Here is a 26,031-nt window from a genome sequence, read left to right on the forward strand (position 1 = left end):
GCTCAGACCTAGTGTCACTCCCCCAGTGATGGGGTTGAAGATGGCAGGGCCACCATGTTGAGGCCAAGTGTATGCACCAGGCAACCACACACATGTGGTGGGACTGAAAGAAGGGTGGGGAAGGCAATAAACTTCTTTTATTACTTTTTTGTATTATAGAAATTATGAGCTCATTGTCACAACCAGCTGTCAGTTTTCTCCCTCATTTAGGACACTGGTGGACAGATTTCTCTCTATTGTTTATAAAAACAATGGGCAAGCAAGCATTATTTTTAAATTAGGAAGACTTTCCAAGCAGGGAAGTTGTTTTCCTCCCATACAGGACACATAGAACCTCTCTTTGAACCTTATTGTCAGTGACTGTGGAAGCCATTGAAAGTAGTTACACGCTATTAATGCCATCTGCTTCTGTGAAAAGGAACCAATATAACGTGGTGGGCACTGGAGTCTCCGAACTCAAATAGAAATTTCCCAAGGGTTGCTCATCACACTAATACAGAGTAGTTTCTATGGTAGGTCAACATCTGACATCTATTACTGAAGAAGGATTTAGCAGTTTATGGGTGAATATGCCCAGTTTCTCTAGCTTACACCTTCTGTCCCAGTATACTATTCATAGCGACAACAGCCTTTACTCTCCAGTAGGTATTAGCTTAGATGATTAATTATATGTTCATTCTACATTCTATGCTAGTTACAAGAATTAAATCAAATGGACAACCTCAAAAGTTTATCTGAAGTAAAAATGACTTGTGTTCTGTATCGGAGGATCTTTGTCTAGAGACTCTTAAACTTTGGCATAGATTAGAATTACCTGGGGTGCTCTCTAAAATTACAGATGCCTGACCCCACTCCTAGGTATTGTGATTCACTGAAGCCAGAGTCGGCCAAGGTATCTGCGTTTTAAACAAGCAACACTTCTTTCCTCCCCTTACCCCATGAACTGCTTCCAGTGGCTGTCGGCCCACTCCCTGAACAATAGTGACCTAAGAAAATATTAGTTGTCATTGTTGGAGTAACTGCATACTAAAGAATCAAAATCACAAGATAATTTACAAACTATGAGATCTCGTTCCGTGAGATTGTCGCTTTAATCATGGTTGAGTCAACTCGTGCTTAGACTATTGCTGTAGCATCTTACTTTCCCCACATCTATGTTAACCTCCCTCCATTCCACCCTCCACACTGTACCAGAGAGCTCTTTCGGAATACAGATCCTACCATGTCAACCCCCTCCCACCTACACACACACACAGACACACACACACACGAAAATAGTCAATGGCCATTAGAGTTAAGGCAGTATTCCTTGACTTGTGGCCTGGCCCCATTAGCCCATCCAGCCTCACTTTCCTCTCCAGCTATACATACACTTTCCTCCCCAGCTATTCAGACTCTTTTTGAATTGCCCTCCCATCCTTCCACTTCAAGGTCACTTCCTGGTTGACCTCATGGTGGTAACCACGGGCATTTGCTTTCCTGACTTCTCTCGCATCCCTCTAGTATTGATTTTTGAAGCCCCTGGAAACTCTTCTTCGCAACACACATCACAGTACTGTTTTACATTTGCTGGTGACATATTGATTACTGTCTCCTTCCACAAGACTGTAAGCTCTATAAGAACAGGCTCCACATGTGTTTTTATTCACCTTTGTACCTCTGGCATCTTCCACAGTGCCTGGCACTCAGGAGCTGCTCAGTACGTATTTGTTGGATGGGTGCATTAATGAATTAGTTACGAAGTAAGGTGACCTCTTGAAACCTTCCCTGAATCCCACTGTGCTGGGCTGGGGGAAGCTGATGACCAGAAGATGAATAAAAAACATTTTGGGAAAGGGTCTTATCACTTTCCTGCATAATGTTTTTGACTGAACAGTAGCTGTCCATCAGTGAGGGGCTATCCTGCCTGCTCTTTGGAGTAACTGAACCCCCTGGACTGTCATCTGTCTGAGCTGAACTGATGCAACCCAGAGCTTTGTGTTGATCGGTATTATTATACATAGGCCTGATGATGCTGACCACTTGAGAACAAAAGATGAGGGCTCCCCCAAAGGTGAATCATTGCCCTGGTAACCACCTAGAGAAACTTATAGCTCCAAGGATTGCTTTATGTACCGATAAGGCAAAGTTTGATTTAAACCCTTGGATACTAACTGAACTTCTAATCTCTAGCTTCCTGCATACCAGCTGGTATTTGTTGAGGGCAACAAGCTTATGGTCTCAACCATATATGAAAGTTGTGGGGAGTGAAAGTTGTTTGTGTGGTGGCCTCACTTTTATAGAACTCACTGTTGATTAAAGTCCATAAAGAACTGAAACATGAAAACAGGTCATCTCTGGAATCAACTTATTCTTGTCACAGTTTGGCATCCTCAGGAGTGGACTTGACTCGTTTGTCTTGTTTCTCTCTTAGAGGTTTATATGAAGAATATATTTTATTTAAAATCGTATGTTTCTGAGCTCTGTCTTGCTCTCTTTTTACTAGGTAAATCACCAGTGATCCATTAGCAAAGGAACTAAAATTTCTGATTGAAATGGGTTATTTATGTGTAGACAGAATACGTATGCTTAATTTTTAAATATATGGGCATGCTTTTTGAGTATAATATAAATTCAACAGGTGTCCTTTCTGAAATCCACAGTAGTGATCCGTCAGTAGGGTGTAGCCATATTTCCAGCTCTTCCAAATCTCCCTTTCCCTTCTACCTCTTTGTTTCCACTTACTTTCCTCTTTTGCTCATCTACTTACTTAAAATATGTCCTTTCCATTTGTCCTCTTTCTCAATATTACATTATACTCTAACACTCTCATTGGTAAGTGATGATAAAGAGACGAGTAAAGAAAAGGATAAGATGGATAACTCTGCAGTACTTACTGGATTTGCTTTAGGGCATTTTAGAATTAGAACACAATGAAATGTGCTTTCAGGTCAATGACTGGCCTGAGCAGTGTACAGATATGGCTTTCTTTCCTGGGCAGCGTCCCTTCAGAGCAGTCACGAGCCTCCTCTCCACCTGTAGAGGACATTGGTGGCACTCTGCGCATACCTCAGAGCCATCGAGAGTGCCCCTGCGATTTCTAGCTATCAGTGTCTGTGTTGAAGGGCACTTTTATGTGAGAAGTATTTAAAAAACCTCACTGCCTGTGGCAGGCTGGAAACTGACACCCCAGGAGCTGCCCCCAATTATTGATTCTTACAGGTCGGTGCATAAATGTCCCAACGCCTTAGCCCCTGGGGTGGGATGATTCTGAGGCCTGTGTTCTGCCCCATTTCCCTGAGATTCCCGTGGACTTCACTTCAGTTGCTTAGTAGTGTGCTCTTCAATGGCTCCCTTCTCTGAGTCAATTCCTTACTCCTGTTTTCTGCACTCCTCAAATGAACTACATGCACTCAACTCTTTGTCCTTTAAGAACCCAAGCTAGACACTAACTAATGATTTAGCAATACTAACTGGGAAATTAAGCTGTGAAGTGATATTTTGCAGGGAACCACATTCAAAAAGCCTTGACTTTTCCATCAAAGCCCTTCATCCTCTGCCTTCTCTGCTTGGGAGACCCCTTCCTACCTTCATACCACCTTCGCTGCCATCTCTGGTGCTACCTGTTCTCTTTAGTTCTTCAAACAACTCAGTTGTCTGTATCTCGATAACAAGGCTTCCACTTGTCTCTTCAGTGCCCTTTGGCTGTAGTTCTTTACGTTTCCTTCCCTTCGCTGCCACTCTTTCAAATAAGCATCTAAGAAAATTACTTCTATTTTCTCTTTTCACTTTTTGCATAACCACTGACAATTTGTGGATCATACCATCACACTTGAGTCAAATAGCTCTCAAGTCCCCACTAACAACCTTCTTTTTACAAAATGTAGAGGTCCTTTTTGTGTTCTCTTGTCATTTCTGTTACCATTGAACATGTTGATAACATTTGATAACATTTCATATTGATAACATTTCCTTCCTGAAAATTGTGTCTTGAGTAATTGAATTCTTAGAACCTTAATATTGCAAGGGACATTTAGTCCAACCATGACATTTTACATCTGGGGGAAACTGAGGACTGAAAAGGTCTACTGATTTGCCCAGCAAGGAGCAAAAGTGCACCTGACCTACCATCCAGTATGAGAACTGCTTTTGGTAAGTCCTTATTCCATACTTTCAGAGTATTCATAATTTTTATTCCTTCTGATAGAAAACCCTCCCAGCTGGTCTCCTGGCTCCTTCCCTACTCAGCCCACTCTCCATTGTAACAGTCAGGATGCTGTTTCTAAAATGTAAATCACAACCTATCACTCCCCTACTTAGCCTCCAACTCCTCTTTACTTAAAATAGAACCCAAAGCCCTTTCCATGCCATGCAAGACCCCCCTATGGTCCAGCTCTCTCTCTGATCTCATTTCTTGCTGTTCTTACTCTTAGAGTCCCTATATGCTCCTTCACACGGACTCTCCCTCAACTGGTCAGCAGGGCAGGCTTAGCGCTGCCACTCAGTGCTTGCTTTATTATTTCTTCTGTTTGGAATGTTTTTGTCCCAGACCATTGCATGGCTGCTTCCTTCCCATTCCCATGATGTGGTCTCAGCTTAAATGGCCACCTCGTCAGACGTGCCTTACACCAATGTCACATCTCATACTGTCCGTAAACATACCACTGGTTACAATTATATAACTTACTGATTTGACTTGGAGTTTGTCATGTTTCCCACAATTAGAATACAAATTCATAGAGTACAGGAACTTTGTCTTGTTTGCCATACCTCCAGCACCTAGACCATCGGATGGCCAATAGTTTGCATCTGATAAACATTTGTAGGATAAATAAATGAATTAATGAATGATATCTGAATGTTTGTTTCTCATTTCCAAGAACGCTTTCTTTTACTCTCCAATTCTATTACTCAACTACATCTCAGTGTTTCTTGCAATAGAATCAAACTGGTTTCCTCATGAACCAATAAGGACAAAATGTATTCCTCACGGGGGCCTTTGTTACAGTTTTCTCTTTGACCAAAAATCCCATCCTATGCCTCTCTAACCATTCAAGTGGAATCACTCCACCAAAACATAAGTCATGTTCCACTTCCACGAAATTACACCTCCCAGTCATCACTGATCACCCTTTCTTCAATTATGTAAAGTGACCCTTCCATTTTATGTAACCTACACACTCATATATAATCTATACTATATTGAATTGCGTCCTGTTCCTTCATATAATAATATTCAGGCACTGTGCCTAGACAGTGGAATGTGCATGTGTGCATAAGTACTGCCTATCCTCATTACTTTCGGACTTTGTGAAGTCACTCCCTAAAATTGATTTGCAATCCCGAAATCAAGCCCTGCAGAGCTTTCATGGTCATTCATGGACATTCACAGAGGAGTGAAAACTTTAAGTCATCCGACACCTGTGGTCCCAGCTTAGGTCAACCAAAGCAACGCCCCGCCTTCTTTTTTAAGCTCTTCATTTCTACTGGAAATGTGTCCTTTTTGTGCTCTATTTAGTGACACTTTTTTACGTTTTATGCTTTTTGTGAGCGGTCTTATTGTTGAAGGTGGCCCCCAGGCATAGTGTGAAGTGCTGTCTAGTGTTCCTAAGTGCAAGCGGTCTGTGCTGTGCCTTGTGGAGAAAATGGGTGTTAGATAAGCTTTGTTCAAGCATGAGTTATAGTGCCGTTGGCAGTTAGTTCAGTGCTAATTAATCAACAATATATATTAAACAAGGTGTCTTTAAATAGAAACACTCATAAAACAAGATTATGTATTGATTAATGACGAAACTGTTGCAACCAGAGGCCTCCAGAAACCTAACCCTATACTTCCCCTAGGAACAATGATTCAGTATTTGTTAATCCAGTGCTCATGACAACTTTATAGAACACACTGTGAATAATGAGAATTGACTGCAGATGTGAGTATATTATATATGTGGCTGTTAGCCTCACTTACGGATTTAGGAGACAAAGAACCCAAGAGTTACTGAAATTAAGTAGTTTGCCCAAGATTATTTGCCAAGCTGATAAATGGTAGATCTGGAATCCGGTTGCTATATTCCAAAGGCTTTTGGCTTTCAGTTGATGACACCAGTGGCTTTTCTTTGTTTGTTTGATTTAATTAGCTACAGGATCCTAATTATTTCAGGATCTATATATATGTGTATATATATATATACATATACACACACACACACACACACATATATATACAAAAATAGAGGTAGATGATATTTTTTAACACCTTTATTGGAGTATAATTGCTTTACAATGGTGTGTTAGTTTCTGCTTTATAACAAAGTGAATCAGCTATACGTATACATATATCCCCATATCTCCTCCCTTTTGCGTCTCCCTCCAACCCACCAATCCCACCCCTCTAGGTGGTCACAAAGCACCGAGCTGATCTCCCTGTGCTATGCGGCTGCTTCCCACTTGCTATCTATTTTACATTTGGTAGTGTATATATGTCCATGCCACTCTCTCACTTCGTCCCAGCTTCCCCTTCCCCCTTCCCCCTCCCTGTATGCTCAGTCCATTCTCTACATCTGCGTCTTTATTGCTGTCCTGCTCCTAGGTTCTTCAGAACCACTTTTTTTTCTCTTTTTTTAGATTCCATATATATGTGTTAGCATAGGGTATTTGTTTTACTCTTTCTGACTTACTTCACTCTGTATGACAGTCTCTAGATCCATACGCCTCACTATAAATAACTCAATTTCATTTCTTTTTGTGGCTGAGTAATATTCCATTGTATATATGTGCCACATCTTCTTTATCCAGTCATCTGTTGATGGACACTTAGGTTGCTTCCATATCCTGGCTATTGTAAATAGTGCTGCAGTCAATATTGTGATACATGACTCTTTTTGAATTATGTTTTTCTCCAGGTATATGCCCAGTAGTGGGATTGCTGGATCGTGTGGTAGTTCTGTTTTTACTTTTTTAAGGAACCTCCATAGTGGCTGTATCAATTTACATCCCCACCACCAGTGCAAGAGTGTTCCCTTTTCTCCACACCCTCTCCAGAATTTACTGTTTGTAGATTTTTTGATGATGGCCATTCGCACTGGTGGGAGGTTATACCTCATTGTAGTTTTAATTTGCATTTCTCTAATGATTAGTGATTTTGAGCATTCTTTCATGTGTTTGCTGGAAATCTGTATATCTTCTTTGGAGAAATGTCTATTTAGGTCTTCTGCCCATTTTGGATTGGGTTGTTTGTTTTTTGGATACTGAGCTGCATGAGCTGCTTGTATATTTTGGAGATTAATCCTTTGTGAGTTGCTTCATTTGCAAATATTTTCTCCCATTCTGAGGGTTATCTTTTCATCTTGTTTATGGTTTCCTTTGCTGTGCAAAAGCTTTGAAGTTTCATTAGGTCCCATTTGTTTATTTTTGTTTTTATTTGCATTTCTCTAGGAGGTGGGTCAAAAAGGATCTTGCTGGGATGTATGTCATAGAGTGTTCTGCCTATGTTTTCCTCTAAGAGTTTGATAGTGTCTGGCCTTACATTTAGGTCTTTAATTCACTTTGAGTTTATTTTTGTGTATGGTTGTAGGGAGTATTCTAATTTCAGTCTTTTACATGTAGCTGTCCAGGTTTCCCAGCACCACTTATTGAAGAGGCTGTCTTTTCTCCATTGTATATTCTTGCCTCTTTTATCAAAGATAAGGTGACCATATGTGCGAGGGATTATCTCTGGGCTTTCTATCCTGTTCCATTGATCTATATTTCTGTTTTTGTGCCAGCACCATACTGTCTTGATTACTATAGCTTTGTAGCATAGTCTGACATCTGGGAGACTGATTCCTCCAGCTCTGTTTTTCTTTCTCAAGATTGCTTTGGCTATTCGGGGTCTTTTGTGTTTCATACAGGTTTTTTTTTTTTTTTTTTTTTTTTTGTGGTACACAGGCCTCTCACTGTTGTGGCCTCTCCCATTGCAGAGCACAGGCTCCGGATGCACAGGCTCAGCAGCCATGGCTCACGGGCCTAGCTGCTCCGCGGCATGTGGGATCTTCCTGGACCGGGGCACGAACCCGTGTCCCCTGCATCAGCAGGTGGACTCTCAACCACTGCGCCACCAGGGAAGTCCCATCCAGATTTTTTGGAAATTTTTTGTTCTCGTTCTGTGAAAAATGCCATTGGTAGTTTGATAGGGATTGCATTGAATCTGTAGATGGCTTTGGGAGGTATAGTTATTTTCACAATGTTGATTCTTCCCATCCAAATACATGGTATATCTTTCCATCTGTTTGTATCATCTTTAATTTCTTTCATCAGTGTCTTATAGTTTTCTGCATACAGGTCTTTTCTCTCCTTAGGTAGGTTGATTACTAGGTATTTTATTCTTTTTGTTGCAATGGTAAATGGGAGTGTTTCCTTAATTTCTGTTTCAGATTTTTCATCATTAGTGTATAGGAATGCAAGAGATTTCTGTGCATTAATTTTGTATCCTGCTACTTTACCAAATTCATTGATTAGTTCTAGTAGTTTTCTGGTAGCTTCTTTAGGATTCTCTATGTATAGTGTCATGTCATCTGCAAACACAGACAGCTTTACTTCTTTTCTGATTTGGATTCCTTTTATTTCTTTTTCTTCTCTAATTGCTGTAGCTAAATCTTCCAAAACTTGTTGAATAATAGTGGTGAGAGTGGGCAACCTTGTCTTGTTCCTGATCTTAGCAGAAATGGTTTCAGTTTGTCACCATTGAGAATGATGCTGGCTGTGAGTTTGTCATATATGGGCTTTATTATGTTGAGTAAGTTCCCTCTATGCCTACTTTCTGGAGGGTTTTTATCATAAGTGGGTGTTGAATTTTGTCAAAAGCTTTTTCTGCATCTATTGAGATTATCACATGGTTTTTGTCCTTCAGTTTGTTAATATGTTTTATCACATTGATTGATTTGCATATATTGAAGAATCCTTGCATTCCTGGGATAAACCCCACTTGATCATGGTGTATGATCATTTTAATGTGCTATTGGATTCTGTTTGCTAGTATTTTGTTGAGTAGTTTTGCATCTATGTTCATCAGTGATATTGGCCTGTTGTTTTCTTTCTTTGTAACATCTTTGTCTGGTTTTGTTATTAGGGTGATGGTGGCCTCATAGAATGTGTTTGGGAGAGTTCATCCCTCTGCTATATTCTGGAAGAATTTGAGAAGGATAGGTGTTAAGCTCTTCTCTAAATGTTTGATAGAATTCACCTGTAAAACCATCTGGTCCTGGGCTTTTGTTGGTTGGAAGATTTTTAATCACAGTCTCAATTTCAGTGCTTGTGATTGGTCTGTTTATATTTTGTATTTTTCCTGGTTCAGTCTTGGAAGTTTGTGTTTTTCTAAGAATTTGTCCATTTCTTCCAGGTTGTCCATTTTATTGGCATATAATTGCTTGTAATAGTCTCTCATGATCCTTTGTATTTCTGCAGTGTCAGTTGTTACTCCTCCTTTTTCATTCTAATTCTGTTGATTTTTGTTTGTTTGTTTGTTTGTTTGTTTTTTGCGGTACGCGGGCCTCTCACTGTTGTGGCCTCTCCCGTTGCGGAGCACAGGCTCCGGATGCGCAGGCTCAGCGGCCATGGCTCACGGGCCCAGCCGCTCCGCGGCATGTGGGATCTTCCCGGACCGGGGCACGAACCCATGTCCCCTGCATCGGCAGGCGGACTCCCAACCACTGCGCCACCAGGGAAGCCCAATTCTGTTGATTTGAGTCTTCTCCCTTTTTGCTTGATGAGTCTAGCTAATGGTTTATCAATTTTGTTTATCTTCTCAAAAAACCAGCTTTTAGTTTTATTGATCTTTCCTATCGTTTCCTTCTTTCTTTTTCATTTATTTCCAATCTCATCTTTGTGATTTCTTTCCTTCTGCTAAATTTGGGGGGTTTTGTTCTTCTTTCTCTAATTGCATTAGGTGTAAGTTTAGGTTGTTTATTTGAGATGTTTCTTGTTTCTTGAGGTAGGATTGTATTGCTGTAAACTTCTGACTTAGAACTGCTTTTGCTGCATCCCATAGGTTTTGGGTCGTCGTGTCTCCTTTGTCATTTGTTTCTAGGTAGTTTTTGATTTCCTCTTTGTTTTCTTCAGTGATCCCTTGGTTATTTAGTAGTGTATTGTTTATTTTCCATGTGTTTTTATTTTTTTACAGATTCTTTCCTGTAATTGACATCTAGTCTCATAGTGTGTGGTTGGAAAAGTTACTTGGTATGACTTCAGTTTTCTTAAATTTACCAAGGCTTGATTTGTGACCCAGTATATAATTTATCCTGGAGAATATTCCATGACCACTTGAGAAGAAAGTGTATTATGTTGTTTTTGGATGGAATGTCCCATAAATATCAATTAAGTCCATCTTGTTTAATGTACCATTTAAAGCTCGTGTTTCCTTATTTATTTTCATTTTGGATGATCTGTCCATTGGTGAAACTGGGGTGTTAAAGTCCCCTACTCTGATTGTGTTACTGTCAATTGCCCCTTTTATGGCTGTTAGGATTTGCCCTATGTATTGAGGTGCTCCTATTTTGGGTGCATAAATATTTACAATTGTTATATCTTCTTCTTGGATTGATATCTTGATCATTATATAGTGTCCTTCTTTGTCTCTTGTAACATTCTTTATTTTAAAGTCTATTTTGTCTGATATGAGAATTGCTACTCCAGCTTTCTTTTGATTTCAATTTGCATGGAATATCTTTTTCCATCCCCTCACTTTCAGGCTGTATGTGTCCCTGGTCTGAAGTGGGTCTCTTATAGACAGCATATATACAGGTCTTGATTTTGTTTCCATTCAACAAGTCTGTGTCTTTGGTTGGAGCATTTAATCCATTTACATTTAAGGTATTTATCGATATGTATGTTCCTGATACCATTTTCTTAATTGTTTTGGGTTTGTTATTGTAGGGCTTTTCCTTCTCTTTTGTTTCCTGCCTAGAGAAGTTCCTTTAGCATTTCTTGTAAAGCTGGTTTGGTGGTGCTGAATTCTCTTAACTTTTGCTTGTCTATAAAGGTTTTAATTTCTACATCGAATCTGAAAGAGATCCTTGCTGGGTAGAGTAATCTTGGTTGTAGGTTTTTCCCTTTCATCACTTAAATATGTCCTGCTACTCCCTTCTGGCTTGCAGAGCTTCTGCTGAAAGATCAGCTGTTAACCTTATGGAGATTCCCTGGTATGTTATTTGTTGCTTTTCCCTTGCTGCTTTTAATATTTTGTGTTTGTATTTTGTTGTTGATAGTTTGATTAATATGTGTCTTGGCGTGTTTCTCATTGGATTTATCCTATATGGGACTCTCTGCACTTCCTGGACTTTATTGACTATTTCCTTTCCCATATTAGGGAAGTTTTCAACTATAATCTCTTCAAATATTTTCTCAGACCCTTTCTTTTTTTCTTCTTCTTCTGCGACCCCTGTAATTTGAATGTTGTTGCATTTAATGTTGTCCCAGAGGTCTCTGAGACTGTCCTCAATTCTTTTCATTCTTTTTTCTTTATTCTGCTCTGCCGTAGTTATTTCCATTATTTTATCTTCCAGGTCACTTATGTGTTCTTCTGCCTTAGTTATTCTGCTATTGATCCCTTCTAGAGAATTTTATATTTCTTTTATTGTGTTGTTCATCATTGTTTGTTTGCTCTTTAGTTCTTCTAGGTCCTTGTTAAATGCTTCTTGAATTTTCTCCATTCTATTTCCAAGATTTTGAATCATCTTTACTAAAATTACTCTGAGTTCTTTTTAGGTAGACTGCCAATTTCCTCTTCATTTGTTTGGTCTGGTGTGTTTTTACCTTGATCCTTAATCTGCTGTGTGTTTCTCCATTTTCTCATTTTGCTTAACTTAATGTGTTTGGGGTCTCCTTTTCGCAGGCTGCAGGTTCATAGTTCCCGTTGTTTTTGGTGTCTGCCCACAGTGGCTAAGGTTGGTTCAGTGGGTTGTGTAAGTTTCCTGGTGGAGGGGACTAGTGCCTGTGTTCTGGTGGGTGAGGCTGGATCTTGTCTTTCTCGTGGGCAGGACTGCATCCGGTTTTGTGTTTGGGTGCGTCTGTGACCTTATTATGATTTTAGGCAGCCTCTCTGCTAATGGGTGGGGTTGTGTTCCTGTTTTGCTAGTTGTTTGGCATAGGGTGTCTAGTACTGTAGCTTCCTGATCATTGAGTGGAGCTGGGTCTTAGCGTTGAGATGGAGATCTCTGGGAGAGCTTTCGGCATTTGATATTACTTGGAGCCGGGAGGGCTCTGGTAGACCAATGTCCTGAACTCGGTTCCCCCACCTCAGAGGCACAGGCCTGACACCCGGCCGGAGCACCACGACCCTGTCAGCCACATGGTTCAGAAGAAAAGGGAGAAAGAAAGAAAGAGAAAGAGAGAGAGAGAGAGAGAGAGGGAGAGAGAGAGAGAGAGGGAGGGATGGAGGGAGGGAGGGAAGGTGGGAGGGAGGAAGAAGGAACAGAAAATAGTTATTAAAATAAAAAATTTAAAAATATATTTTTAAAAATTTAAAAAGTTAATAAGAAAAAGAAAGAAGAGAGCAGCCAGACCTAAAAACAAATCCAGCAATAATAACAAGCACTAAAAACTATACAAAAACAAACAAACAAAAAAAAACGGACAGACAGAAGCCTAGGACAAATTGTAAAAGCAAAGCTATACAGATGACATCACAGAAAGAAGCATACACATACACACTCAGGAAAAGAGAAAAAGGAAAACTATATATATTTAAAAAAAGGAATAGAGCAACCAAATCGATAAACAAATCTACCAATGATAATAAGCTTTAAATACTAAACTAAGATAAACATAAAACGAGAAACAAATTAGATGCAGAAAGCAAACCCCAAGTCTACAGTTGCTCCCACAGTCCACCGCCTCAATTTTGGGATGATTCGTTGTCTATTCAGGTATTCCACAGATGCAGGTACATCAAGTTGATTGTGGAGCTTTAATCCGCTGCTCCTGAGGCTGCTGGGAGAGATTTCCCTTTCTCTTCTTTGTTCTCACAGCTCCCAGGGGCTCAGCTTTGGATTTGGCCCCGCCTCCACGTGTAGGTCGCCGGAGGGTGTCTGTTCTTCGCCCAGACAGGAGGGGGTTAAAGGAGCCGCTGATTCGGGGGTTCTGGCTCACTCAGGCCGGGGGGAGAGAGGGGTGTGGATGCAGGGCGAGCCTGCGGCGGCAGAGGCCGGCGTGATGTTGCACCAGCCTGAGGTGCCGTGTGGTCTCCCGGGGAAGTTGTTCCTGGATCACGGGACCCTGGCAGTGGCAGGCTGCACAGGCTACAGTGAGGGGAGGTGTGGAGAGTGACCTGTGCTTGCACACAGGCTTCTTGGTGGCTGCAGTAGCAGCCTTAGCGTGTCATGCTTGTCTGTGGTGTCCGTGCTGATAGCTGCGACTCGAGCCTGTCTCTGGAGCTCATTTAGGCGGTGCTCTGAATCCCCTCTCCTTGCACACCCCAAAACAATGGTCTTTTGCCTCTTTGGCAGCTCCAGACTTTTTCCCGGACTCCCTCCCGGCTAGCCGTGCCTCACTAGCCCCTTTCAGGCTGTGTTCACGCAGCCAACCCCAGTCCTGTCCCTGCGCTCCGACCGAAGCCCGAGCCTCAGCCCCGCCCGCCCTGGCCGGTGAGCAGACAAGCCTCTCGGGCTGGTGAGTGCCGGTTGTCACCGATCCTCTGTGCGGGAATGTCTCCACTCTGCCCTCTGCACCCCTGTGGCTGCGCTGTCCGGCTCCGAAGCTCCCCCGCCACCCACAGTCTCCGCCTGCGAGGGGCTTCCTAGTGTGTGGAAACCTTTCCTCCTTCACAGCTCCCTCCCACTGGTGCAGGTCCTGTCCCTATTCTTTTGTCTCTGTTTATTCTTTTTTCTTTTGCCCTACCCAGGTACATGGGGAGTTTCTTGCCTTTTGGGAGGTCTGAGGTCTTCTGCCAGCGTTCAGTAGGTGTTCTGTAGGAGTTGTTCCACTTGTAGATGTATTTTGATGTATTTGTGGGGAGGAAGGTGATCTCCGTGTCTTACTCCTCTGCCATCTTGAAGGTCCCTCCCTAGGTGATATTTTTTAAAAGCTTGCTTTACAGTCTCAAGTTAGTGTTTAATTACAGTGATCCCAAATCTTGAAAGAGAAGTAGAAGGACCTCTTTATTTCAAAATTGTGTTGGTAACTCTGCCAATTTCAAGTTTCTTACCATGGAAATGAAAGTCTGCTGAGTGAACAAACCTTAAAGAATCAAAGCTGTAAAAATACAGTCATAACCTGGATATTTGTTCCAGCCTGAGGATCTGCACATTAAACTTGCTGAGCCTGAATCTGGGCTGAACTTACACCTGCTGCAGAAGTGAACACACCTGTACATTGTATGTGGCCTTGCCCAGGCCTGATTTCATAAAGAGCTATCACCTGCCTAGTCAGTTGCACATTCTTATAAAGAAATGGAAACTTATCTTGAAATCTGTAGGAAACAGATTAACACCTGTTTGTCTGTACAGATTAACATGGGTCAAGTTTCTATGTAGTCTCCAGTGTTTTATATATCTATACATACACATGTATACTTATATATGTGTACATATACGTTGACGTTTTTACTTCATATCTTATTTTCAAAAAACAAGTTAAATAATTTCAGGACTTCCAAAGTACTTTTGTGAACACAGTTTGAAAACCTGGTTTTTTTTTCCCACTTACACTATTCTTTTCTCAGTAGATTTTTTAAGTGCTTAAAGGTTAAGAATCGTATTTTTCGTGCTTCTGTATTTGCAAATGATCTTAGTTTAATGGTAAATATAAAGAAGTCTCTCACCATTGATAATCCAGTTTAGCCCACGTGGTTGCCAACCAGCTGTTTCTAATACAAAGATTTCTGCAGCATTGTGGTTAGAGTTCAAAAGTGTGATGGAATGATGTCACCTGATTCTGTGGCACGGTATCTTGATGTATGTACAAAAGTGGATGAAGTTTTATTTTTATGTGATAGGCTCTTGACATTTCTTTTTCCCTTGAAAACAAGAGCCAATTGTGAGGCTCAGATTAATACTTCTCAACTTCCAAAGAGCTGCCAGAGACAAGGTTGAGTGAGGAACCTCCAGCAAGCAGGGAGGGAAGACAGGATAACATTTTACCTCCGCCTCAAGGCTATAGTACAAATCCTGGAGTGTTAGAAAGGGGACTGTAGGGCCCTTAAGAGCCATGTTATTAGTGAGCCAAAGGAGCTAAATGGTTTCAGCTTAGAATTCTGAAATCATTATCATTTCAATATTTTGTGATATTTTCTTTTCCCTTAATTGAATGGTTGCATGTCCAGTGACTTTGATGATCTTATTATAGGAGCTAAGCTGTTCACAAGTCAAGGTATCAAGGTTGACTTATTTTTCCCCAGTTTAGAGCACAGCTGAATTTCATGCTGCATATAAAAATGGATTAACCACATGACTCCACCTACGGTTTTTATGGGCTCGGTCGCTTCTCCAACAGAGCAGAGGACATGTGCATTCAGTGGTGGTGACTCAATGACTTGTCCCACCAAGATTCATTAAAATTATCTACTGTGTTTACTAATATAAGCCCCACTCAGAATTTGTTTAACAAAACCTTCTCTACCTCAGCCCCGGAAAGAATGCAGAAAGAGTAGGGAGGTTCCAAACTTCTCAACCTTAAACTCTTGCTTATTTTTCAGTGGAGATTATTGAAAACAACAATTCTTTCTTGCTTCAGGAAAAACTGTCAGAGGAAGAGAGAAAACACAAGGAAGCTTTGGAAGACCGTCACATGGTGGTAGATGAGGATTCAAGGAGTGAAGGCAGCAGTGCAGATGAGGGGAAAGAAAAGACCAAATTGCTGTTAGAAAGATTGAAGGCTCTAGAGGTAAGAAATGGAACCATTTTTACACGTTTACAGAAAAATAACCGTGTTCTGCTTCTTGTATTGGCCCCACTTTTGAGTAAATATAAATCTTCCTTTCTTAGTTCTCCCAGACTAATAGGATCTAGTAGCTCCCATTGGGATGCCTTTGTCAATGATGAGCACAGGGTTAAAATTTGTGACCCTGAAAGAGTCTTGGCCTAGTGACTATGATTGTACTGCCTTAAAAAAGTACATAGATCAGTAATTCATTTCACTTCCAGTTTGACCCTCAAACTGGATCAGTTTCCCTAAAATTGCAAGTTCCTTGAGGGAAGGGCTATGTGATATTTCGCTTTGTTTCCCAACGCCTAATGATCAAATAAGTGAATGATAAACAAAATATTGAATACTAGGTAAGGGCAATTGTAAGAAAAATAATTTTAAGCAGTAGAGCTATTTCTTCAAAGAACAAAAAAGCTTGTGCAGAAGTACACCATGTAAGACATATAAAAATAGAGGTGAAGTTGAGCTAAGGGGTGCTTTAAGGAGGGTTTTCAACCACTGTAGTCTTCCAAAACAGTTGAAAACTCTGGTCTATTACTTAGTGGCATTTGACATCACTTAGAGTGTTAATTCCTGAATATTTATAGCAGTCCTCAAAGGGCATTTCAGTTATTAGTTCACATGCTGAAAGATGCCTTTTTCCATGAGTTGGCTTTTCCAACTTGCAATAAATGTTCTGTTTGCATATAGAACTGGGACGTAATCATTTTTAAGCAAGGACTATGGTAAGCCCACCTTTTCTTAAACTAGGCACAAGGGACCGTCAGCCAGTATCTAAAAATGTAGTTCTTCCATAGTGTCTATAGAATCCTGAAACTTCCTGCAGTAATGTGAAGAAATAAGAGCTCGAGAGATCTTGTTTTCTGCAGTTGGTTTCTGCAATCCTGACCCTAACCCTAACCTACCACCTTGCCTGTAGGTGCATGCCATTTTTACTTAATTTCCTCAGCAATAGTGAAGCAAAATAAGTAAGATTATGCACTTTGGAGTTGGGTTTGAATCTCAGTTCTGTTCTTTTCTAGTTTTGAAACCTTAGGCAAATTAATTAGGCTCTCTGTGTGTCTGTTTCCTCAAATGCAAAACTGGGGATGATAATAGTAACTTTCCTTCCAGAGAAGTATCGAGGGTTAAGTGAGTTAATATTTGTGCAGCAGTGCCTGCATATGGTCTTTTCTATCCTCCTACTCCAAGGCTCCTGCCTTTCCTTACATGATTTCCCCCCCATTTATCTGAATGCAATGATTAATGTAAGAACTATGAATGAAAAACTTCAGCTGCTCTACACAGGAGTGACTTAAGTGCGTTATGTCACATATGGGGCAGAAGAGAGGTCAATTTAGGGAACCGCTGATGGTTCCTTTTCAGCAAAGGGCCAGTAATCACCCCTGTTTCCCCAAAGGTTCTCACACTTTTATCATTTTTAATATAATCACCACGAAAAGTGGGAAAGCCTTCTCAAGGGAAACCGAGGTGGTTGTCTGAGAGTTTTGAGAACTCATGGCTTTGTCTTGAGGTTGAATTAACTGGATTTAATAGTAGGAAGGAGTTGTTATTACAATTCATTTCCCTATAACCGTAAACTTAAATTGTTAGTTTTGTTGATGATTGCGGTGCACATTGCTTTTAGTTCATCTAATTGTCACTGAGACAACTCTGTGAAGGACATTTTATTTAATCAAGCTAAAAGTATTTTAAAAACACCTTTGGCAGCAAATGTTTCTTAAACCCTCACTGAGTAAATGAGAAGCACCATTTTTTTTTCCTTTCACAGAGATCTTTACACTTCAGGCAACAACTCTTGCCTCCAGCATCATTTGGATGCAATAGATGATATCTCTAAATGCCATGAAGCCCCGCAATTTTAATTTACAAACATATTTTATTTTCTAAAGTAATGTCCTCTAGTCACAGTGTCATATCTTGTTCTGTAAAATTCTTTGCTCAATAGTAAATGAACTCTCTCTTTGCTCCCAAATCTCACTATTGTCTACTTAAACAGATAATAAAAAGAAATCTATCACATATAGACATACCCCACATACACACACACTCATGCATCATCTGATTTTCATATGAATTTCATTTTAGTTTATTTGCTTTTTTTAAATTTACTGTTTGTGTTTGTATAGAATCCTTTGCATAAGTTAGCAATTACTGTGAGAAGATAGAGGGCTGCTTTTGACAGATCGTAATCACAGCTGGTCACAGACCCCCTACATAGATTTATGCACTTTAACAAAATGCTCTTTTGCAAGATTGCAGGTGAATTAACCATAACGCTTCAAAATTATTTTGAATTTTGAATGTCATACAGCAAGATTTTAGAAAAACAAAACTATTTTCCATCAGTGTATTTTTGAAACAACCATATTTGTGTACCTTAATTCCCTTGGCCCCTGGTGTGGTAGGAGCAGAGAAGGATGGTTGTCAGGGTGATGGAAAACAGATTTCCTGAATTCCTGCTCCACAAACAGGTCCCAAGAAGGTGCGGAAAAGAAACGACACAAATTTAATATTATGTTCTTGATGAATATCACTATGTTATTCAGAACCAGCCTAGGGAGGAATGGATTGGGAGTTTGAGATTAGCAGTTGCAAACTATTATATATAGAATGGATAAACAACAAGGTCCTACTGTATAGCACAGAGAACTGTATTCAGTATCCTGTGATAAACCATAATGGAAAAGAATATGAAAAAGAATGTATGTTTATATATATGTGTAACTGAATCACTTTGCCGTACAGAAATTAACACAACACTGTAAATCAATTGTACATGAATAAAATAAATTTTATTTTTTTAATATCTTTATTGGAGTATAATTGCTTTACAATGTTGTGTTAGTTTCTGTTGTACAACAAAGTGAATCAGCTATACATATACATATATCCCCATATCCCCTCCCTCTTGAGGCTCCCTCCCACACTCCTATCTCACCCCTCTGGGTGGTCACAAAGCATGGAGCTCATATCCCTGTGTCATGCGGCTTCTTCCCACTACCTATCGGTTTTACATCTGGTAGTGTATATATGTCCATCCCACTCTCTCACTTTGTCCCAGCTTACCCTTCCTCCACTGTGTGCTCAAGTCCGTTCTCTACGTCTGCATTTTTATTCCTGCCCTGCCACTAGGTTCATCAGTACCATTTTTTAGATTCCATATATGTGTTAGCATGTGGTATTTGTTTTTCTCTTTCTGACTTACTTCACTCTGTATGACAGACTCTAGGTCCATCCACCTCATTACAAATAATTCAATTTCGTTCCTTTTATGGCTGAGTAATATTCCATTGTATGTATGTACACCATCTTCTTTATCCATTCATCTGTCGATGTACATTTATGTTGTTTCCATGTCCTAAAAATTGTAAATAGTGCTTCAGTGAACATCGTGGTATATGCATCTGTTTGAATTATGGTTTTCTCAAGGTATATGCCCAGTAGTGGGATTGTTCTATTTTTAGTTTTTTAAGGAACCTCCATACTGTTCTCCATAGTGGCTGTATCAATTTACATTCCCACCAACAGTGCAAGAGGGTTCCCTTTTCTCCACACCCTCTCCAGCATTTATTGTTTGTAGATTTTTTGATGATGGCCATTCTGACTGGTGTGAAGTGATACCTCATAGTAGTTTTGATTTGCATTTCTCTAATGATTAGTGATGTTGAGCATTCTTTCATGTGTTTGCTGGCAATCTATATATCTTCTTTGGAGAAATGTCTGTTTAGGTCTTCTGCCCATTTTTGGATTGGGTTGTTTGTTTTTTGATATTGAGCTACATGAGCTACTTGTATATTTTAGAGATTAATCCTCTGTCAGTTGCTTCATTTGCAAATATATTCTCCCATTCTAAGGGTCATCTTTTCATCTTTTTTATGGTTTCCTTTGCTGTGCAAAAGCTTTTAAGTTTCATTAGGTCCCATTTGTTTATTTTTTATTTTATTTCCATTACTCTAGAAGGTGCGTCAAAAAGGATCTTGCTGTGATTTATGTCATAGGGTGTTCTGCCTGTGTTATCCTCTAAGAATTTGATAGTGTCTGGCCTTACATTTAGGTGTTTAATCCACTTTGAGTTTATTTTTGTGTATGGTGTTAGGAAGTGTTCTAATTTTATTCTTTTACATGTAGCTGTCCAGTTTTCCCAACTCCACTTATTGAAGAGGCTGTCTTTTCTCCATTGTATATTCTTGCCTCCTTTGTCAAAGATAAGGTGACCTTATGCACATGGCTTTATCTCTGGGCTTTCTATCATGTTCCATTCATCTGCGTTTCTGTTTTTGTGCCATTACCATACTTTCTTGATTACTGTTGCTTTGTAGTATAGTCTGAAGTCAGGGAGCCTGATTCCTCCAGATCTGTTTTTCTTTCTCAAGATTGCTTTGGCTATTCGGGGTCTTTTGTGTTTCCATACAAATTGGGAAATTTTTTGTTTTAGTTCTGTGAAAAATGCCATTGCTAATTTGATAGGGATTGCATTGAATCTGTAGATTGCTTTGGGTAGTATTCATTTTCACAATGTTGATTCCTCCAATCCAAGAACATGGTATATCTTTCCATCTGTTTATATCATTTTTGATTTCTTTCATCACTTTCTTAAAGTTTTCTGCATACAGGTCTTTTGCCTCCTTAGGTAGGTTTATTCCTAGGTATTTTACTCATTTTGTTGCAGTGGTAAATGGGAGTGTTTCCTTGATTTCTCTTTCCGATTTTCCATTGTTAGTGTATAGGAATGCAAGAGATTTCTATGCATTACTTCTGTATCTTGCTATTTTACCAAATTCATTGATTAGGTCTAGTAGTTTTCTGGTGGCATCTTTAGGATTTTCTATGTGTAGTATCATGTCATCTGCAAACAGTGACAGTTTTACTTCTTCTTTTCCAATTTGGATTCCTTTAATTTCTTTTTCTTCTCTGATTGCTGTGGCTAAAACTTCCAAAATTATGTTGAATAATAGTGGTGAGACTGGGCACCATTGTCTTGTTCCTGATCTTAGAGGAAATGCTTTCAGTTTTTCACCAATGAGAATGATGTTGGCTGTGTGTTTGTCATACACGCTTTTATTACGATTAGTAAGTTCCCTCTATGCCTACTTTCTGGAGGGTTTTTATCATAAATGGGTATTGAAGTTTGGTAAAAGCTTTTTCTGCATCTATTGAGATTATCACATGGTTTTTATCCTTCGGTTTTTTAATGTGGTGTATCACACTGACTGATTTGCATATATTGAAGAATCCTTGCATTCTTGGGATAAACCCCACTTGATCATGGTGTATGATCATTTTAATGTGTTCTTGGATTCTTTTGCTAGTATTTGTTGAGAATTTTTGCATCTATGTTCATCAGTGATATTGGCCTATAGTTTTCTTTTTTGTGTGACATCTTTGTCTGGTTTTCATGTCAAGGTGATGGTGGCCTCGTAGAATGATTTTGGGAGTGTTCCTCCCTCTGTTATATTTTGGAAGAGTTTGAGAAGGATCGTCTCGTCTTTATGATTTCTTTCCTTCTTCTAACTTTGAGCTTTGAGTTGTTACTTCTCCTTTTTCATTTCTAATTCTGTTGATTTGAGTCTTCTCCCTTTTTTTCCTGATGAGTCTGGCTAATGGTTTGTCAATTTTGTTTATCTTCTCAAAGAACCAGCTTTTAGTTTATTGATCTTCGCTATTTTTTCCTTCACTTCTTTTTCATTAATTTCTCATCTCGTCTTTATGATTTCTTTCCTTCTTCTAACTTTGAGCTTTTTTCTTTTTGTCCTTCTTTCTCTAATTGCATTAGGTGTAAGGTTAGGTTGTTTATTTGAGATGTTTCTTATTTCTTGAGGTAGGATTGTATTGCTTTTTTCTTTTTGTCCTTCTTTCTCTAATTGCATTAGGTGTAAGGTTAGGTTGTTTATTTGAGATGTTTCTTATTTCTTGAGGTAGGATTGTATTGCTATAAACTTCCCTCTTAGAACTGCTTTTGCTACATCCTATAGGTTATAGGTTTTGGGTCATTGTATTTTCATTGTCACTTGTTTCTAGGTATTTTTTGATTTCCTCTTTGATTTTTTCAGTGATCTCTTGGTTGTTTAATTGCGTATTGTTTAGCTTCCATGTGTTTGTATTTTTTACAGTTTTCTTTTCCTGTAACTGATATCTAGTCTCATAGTGTTGTGGTTGGAAAAGATACTTGATACGATTTCAGTTTTCTTAAATTTACCAAGGCTTGATTTTTCACCCAAGATATGATCTATCCTGGAGAATGTTCCGTGTGCACTTGAAAAGAAAGTGTATTCTGTTGTTTTTGGATGGAATGTCCCATAAATATCAATTAAGTCCATCTAGTCTAATGTGTCATTTAAAGCTTGTGTTTCCTTATTTATTTTCTGTTTGGATGATCTGTCTATTGGTGAAAGTGCAGTGTTAAAGTCCCTTACTATGATTGTGTTACTGTCGATTTCCCCTTTTATGGCTGTTAGCATCTTCCTTATGTATTGAGGTGCTTTTCCTTATGTATTGAGGTGCTCCTCTGTTGGGTTCATAGATATTTACTATTGTTATATCTTCTTCTTGGATTGATCCCTTGATCATTATATATCCTTATCTCTTGTCATAGTCTTTATTTCTAAGTCTATTTTGTCTGAGTATTGCTACTCCAGCTTTCTTTTGATTTCCATTTGCATGGAATATCTTTTTCCATCCCCTCACTTTCAGTCTGTATGTCACTCGGTCTGAAGTGGGTCTCTTTTAGGCAGCATATATACGGGTCTTGGTTTTGTATCCATTCAGCCAGTCTGTGTATTTTGCTTGGGGCACTTCATCCATTTACATTTAAGGTAATTATTTATATGTATGTTCCTATTACCATTTTGTTAATTGTTTTGGGTTTGTTGTAGGGCTTTTCCTTCTCTTGTGTTTCCTGCCTAGAGAAGTTCCTTTAGCATTTCTTGTAAAGCTGATATGGTGGTGCTGAATTCTCTTAGCTTCTGCTTGTCTGTAAAGGTTTTAATTTCTCCGTAGAATATGAATGAGATCCTTGCTGGGCAGAGTAATCTTGGTTGTAGGATTTTCCCTTTCATTACTTTAAATATATCTTGCACTCCCTTCTGGCCTGTAGAATTTCTGCTGAAAGATCAACTGTTAACCTTATGGGGATTCCCTTGTATGGTATTTGTTGCTTTTCCCTTGCCACTTTTAATATTTTTTCTTTGTGTTTACTCTTTGTTAGTTTGATTAATATGTGTCTCGGAGTGTTTCTCCTTGGATTTATCCTGTATGGGACTCCCTGCACTTCCTGGACTTGATTGACTATTTCCTTTCCCATGTTGAGGAAGTTTTCAACTATAATCCCTTCATATATTTTCTCAGACCCTTTCTTTTTTTCTTCTTTTTCTTCTTTTTCTTCTGGGACGCCTATAATTTGAATGTTGGTGCGCGTAATGCTGTCCCAGAGGTCTCTGATACTGTCCTCCATTCTTTTGATTCTTTTTTCTTTATTCTGCTCTGCAACAGTTATCTCCACCATTTGATCTTCCAGCTCACTTATCCGTTCTTCTGCCTCAGTTATTCTGCTGCTGATTCCTTTTAGAGTATTTTTAATTTCAGTTATTGTGTTGTTCATTACTGTTTGTTTGCTCTTCGTTCTTCTAGTTTCTTGTTAAACGTTTCTTGTCTTTTCTCCATTCCATTTCCAAGATTTTGGATCATTCTTACTATCATTACTCTGAATTCTTTTTCAGGTAGTTTGCCTATCTCTTCTTCATTTATTCTGTCTTATGGGTTTTTATCTTGCTCTTTTGCATGTAGGATATTTCTCTGTCTTCTCATTTTGTCTAATTTACACTATTTGAGGTCTCCTTTCCCTAGCGTGCAGGGTTTTAGTTCCTTTTGCTTCTGTTCTCTGCCCCCAGTGGTGGGGTTGGTCCAGTGTCTTGTGTAGGCTTCCTGATGGGAGGTACCGGCGCCTGCGTTCTCGTCGGTGGAGCTGAGTGTTTTCCCTCTGATGAGCAGGGCCATGTCAGGTGATGTGTTTTGGGGCGTCTGTGCGCTTAGTGTGATATTAGGAAGTCTGTGTGCTGATGGGTGGGTTTGTGTTCCTGACTTGTTTGTTGTTTGGTGTGAGGCGTCTGGCACTGGGAGCTGCTGGCAGGTGGGTGGAGCCAGGTCTTGGATTCAGATAGAGGCCTCCATGAGAGCTCTCGGCGATTAATCTTCTCTGGGGCCGGGGATTCTCTAGTGGTCCAGCATCCTGGACTTGGTGCGCCCACTCCAGAGCCTCAGGCCCGACTTGTGGTCAAGGGACCAAGACCCCACAAGTCACTTGTCCCGGCAATAAAGGGGATTAAAAAAAAAAAGGCTAACAAAACCCCTGACAAATGGTAAAAAGTAAAATCAAACAAACAGAAACAGAAACAAGGAAACACGCACTCACACAAAAGAAGCAAAAACAGAACCAAGTAAAACAGAAAGCAAGAGAACAACCAGAGAAACAAAGGAACCCAAGAACAAAATCAAACAATTAAGAAAAAAGTTGACAAAAACCCAAAACCAAAAAACAAAACCAAAGCAGAGTGCCAACTGGAGAATGAAGCAAAGAAACAAAACAAACTGCCAGAAATGTTATAAAAAAGGAAAAAGAGAAAAAAGGGAAAGAACACAGAACAACAGCAAAGCAACGTAGAAGCAGAACTACAAAAAATAGAAAAAGAAAGCATATTAAAGGAAAAAAAGTCGAAACCCTGAAGAAATGGTAAATCAAACAAACAAAACCAGAAACAAGGAAACACACACACATAAAAGAAACAAAAACAGAGCCAAATAAAAGAAAAAGTAAAAGAAGGACTAGACAAATAGTAGAACTCAAAAGTGAAATCAAACAATTAGGATTGAAACTAACAAAAACACACAAACTAAGAACAAAAGAAAAGCAGTGTGCCAGCTGAAGAATAAAGCAAGGAAGCAGAACAACCAATAAAAATGATTTTAAAAAATAAGAATAATAAAATAACATAAAAAAGGAAAAAACACAGGACAGCAGAAAGGCAAAGTAGAAATGGAAACAAATATATATATACACATAGATATATATATTTATATGTAAAAAACTAGGAAGAAAAAAATAAGGGAAGAGAACACAGAACAACAGAAAAGCAAAGTAAGAATAGAAATGTATAAAAAAAAATTAAAATGTTATAAAATGCAGAGATCCCAAAAGACTTAAAAAAAACAAAAAAACTGGAATGACAAAGAAAGAAACCAAAAAAAAAAAAAAATATATATATATATATATATATAGAACCAACAACAGAATGAATCAAAACATAATAAAATTAATAGTAATAATTATGTTTCCCTGGGGTCTACACTGTAAGTGTCCTTGCACACGCCGTGAGCCACAGCCCTCCTCCGCCTCCCCAGGAGGCCCTCCTCTGACTCTGGGCTGGTCTCTGGACCTGCTCTGGGCCCTGTGGTGACCACTCAGACTCTGATCTGGCCCAGTTCCTGCGTGTGCTTGCCCCCAAAGTCCACAGCTGCCAGAGCTAGACTGTTTTCATTTGTGGGAACACTCATTGTCTACTAGATATTCCGTAGACACAGCGTCTACCTAGCTGATCGTGGGGATTTAATCAGCAGGTTGTACAGCTGATGGAAAGATTTTCGATCTTCTTCCTTAGTCACCCCGTCCCTGGGGTTCAGCTTTGATTTTATCCCCACCTCTGCGTGTGGTCCCCCCACAGGAGTCTGGTCCTGAGGCTGCCTTGGAGCTCTTGGGTCTGCCCCAGTGAGGACAGGGCGCAGAGGTGGTATGACTGCTTGGATCCCGGGAGCCCTGGCAGCGCCAAATGCGCAGGGAAGCCAGCAGCCACGGCCGCGAGAGATATGGCCCTAGTGAGGGCCTTTTCTGGTGTTCGGCATAAGGCACGTGAGGGCCAGCCCTGGCTGGGGTTTTTCTGATGCCTGGCAGCAGGTGCACGAGGGCCAACCCTGAAAGGGCTTTTTTTTTTTTTTTTATTGCCCTGTAGCCGGCACATTAGGGCCACCTCTGACAGAGCTTTTTTTTATTGCTCAGCAGCTGGCACATGAGAGCCAGCCCTGAGGGGGCTTCTTTTATGGTCATCGGCAGGTGCCGGGCACGTGGGGAGATAGAGATTACAATAGCGGCTCCTCCCCCTGCGTGTGACTCAG

General features: G+C 39.8%; 1 protein-coding gene across 7 annotated transcripts in view; it reads left to right on the forward strand.

Annotated features, from left to right (window-relative positions):
* Nucleotides 1-26,031, forward strand: part of NCKAP5 (NCK associated protein 5) — a 1,056,356-nt gene that overhangs the window by 750,575 nt on the left and 279,750 nt on the right. For all 7 annotated transcript variants that reach the window (XM_067742126.1, XM_067742129.1, XM_067742130.1 and 4 more), the window contains one exon: nt 15,676-15,825. In XM_067742126.1, the coding sequence (XP_067598227.1) occupies nt 15,676-15,825 (150 nt within the window). The remainder of the gene's footprint in view (nt 1-15,675; nt 15,826-26,031) is intronic.

Source organism: Pseudorca crassidens, chromosome 6 (assembly GCF_039906515.1).
Source record: "Pseudorca crassidens isolate mPseCra1 chromosome 6, mPseCra1.hap1, whole genome shotgun sequence".
In the NCBI taxonomy this organism is placed as follows: Eukaryota; Metazoa; Chordata; class Mammalia; order Artiodactyla; family Delphinidae; genus Pseudorca; species Pseudorca crassidens.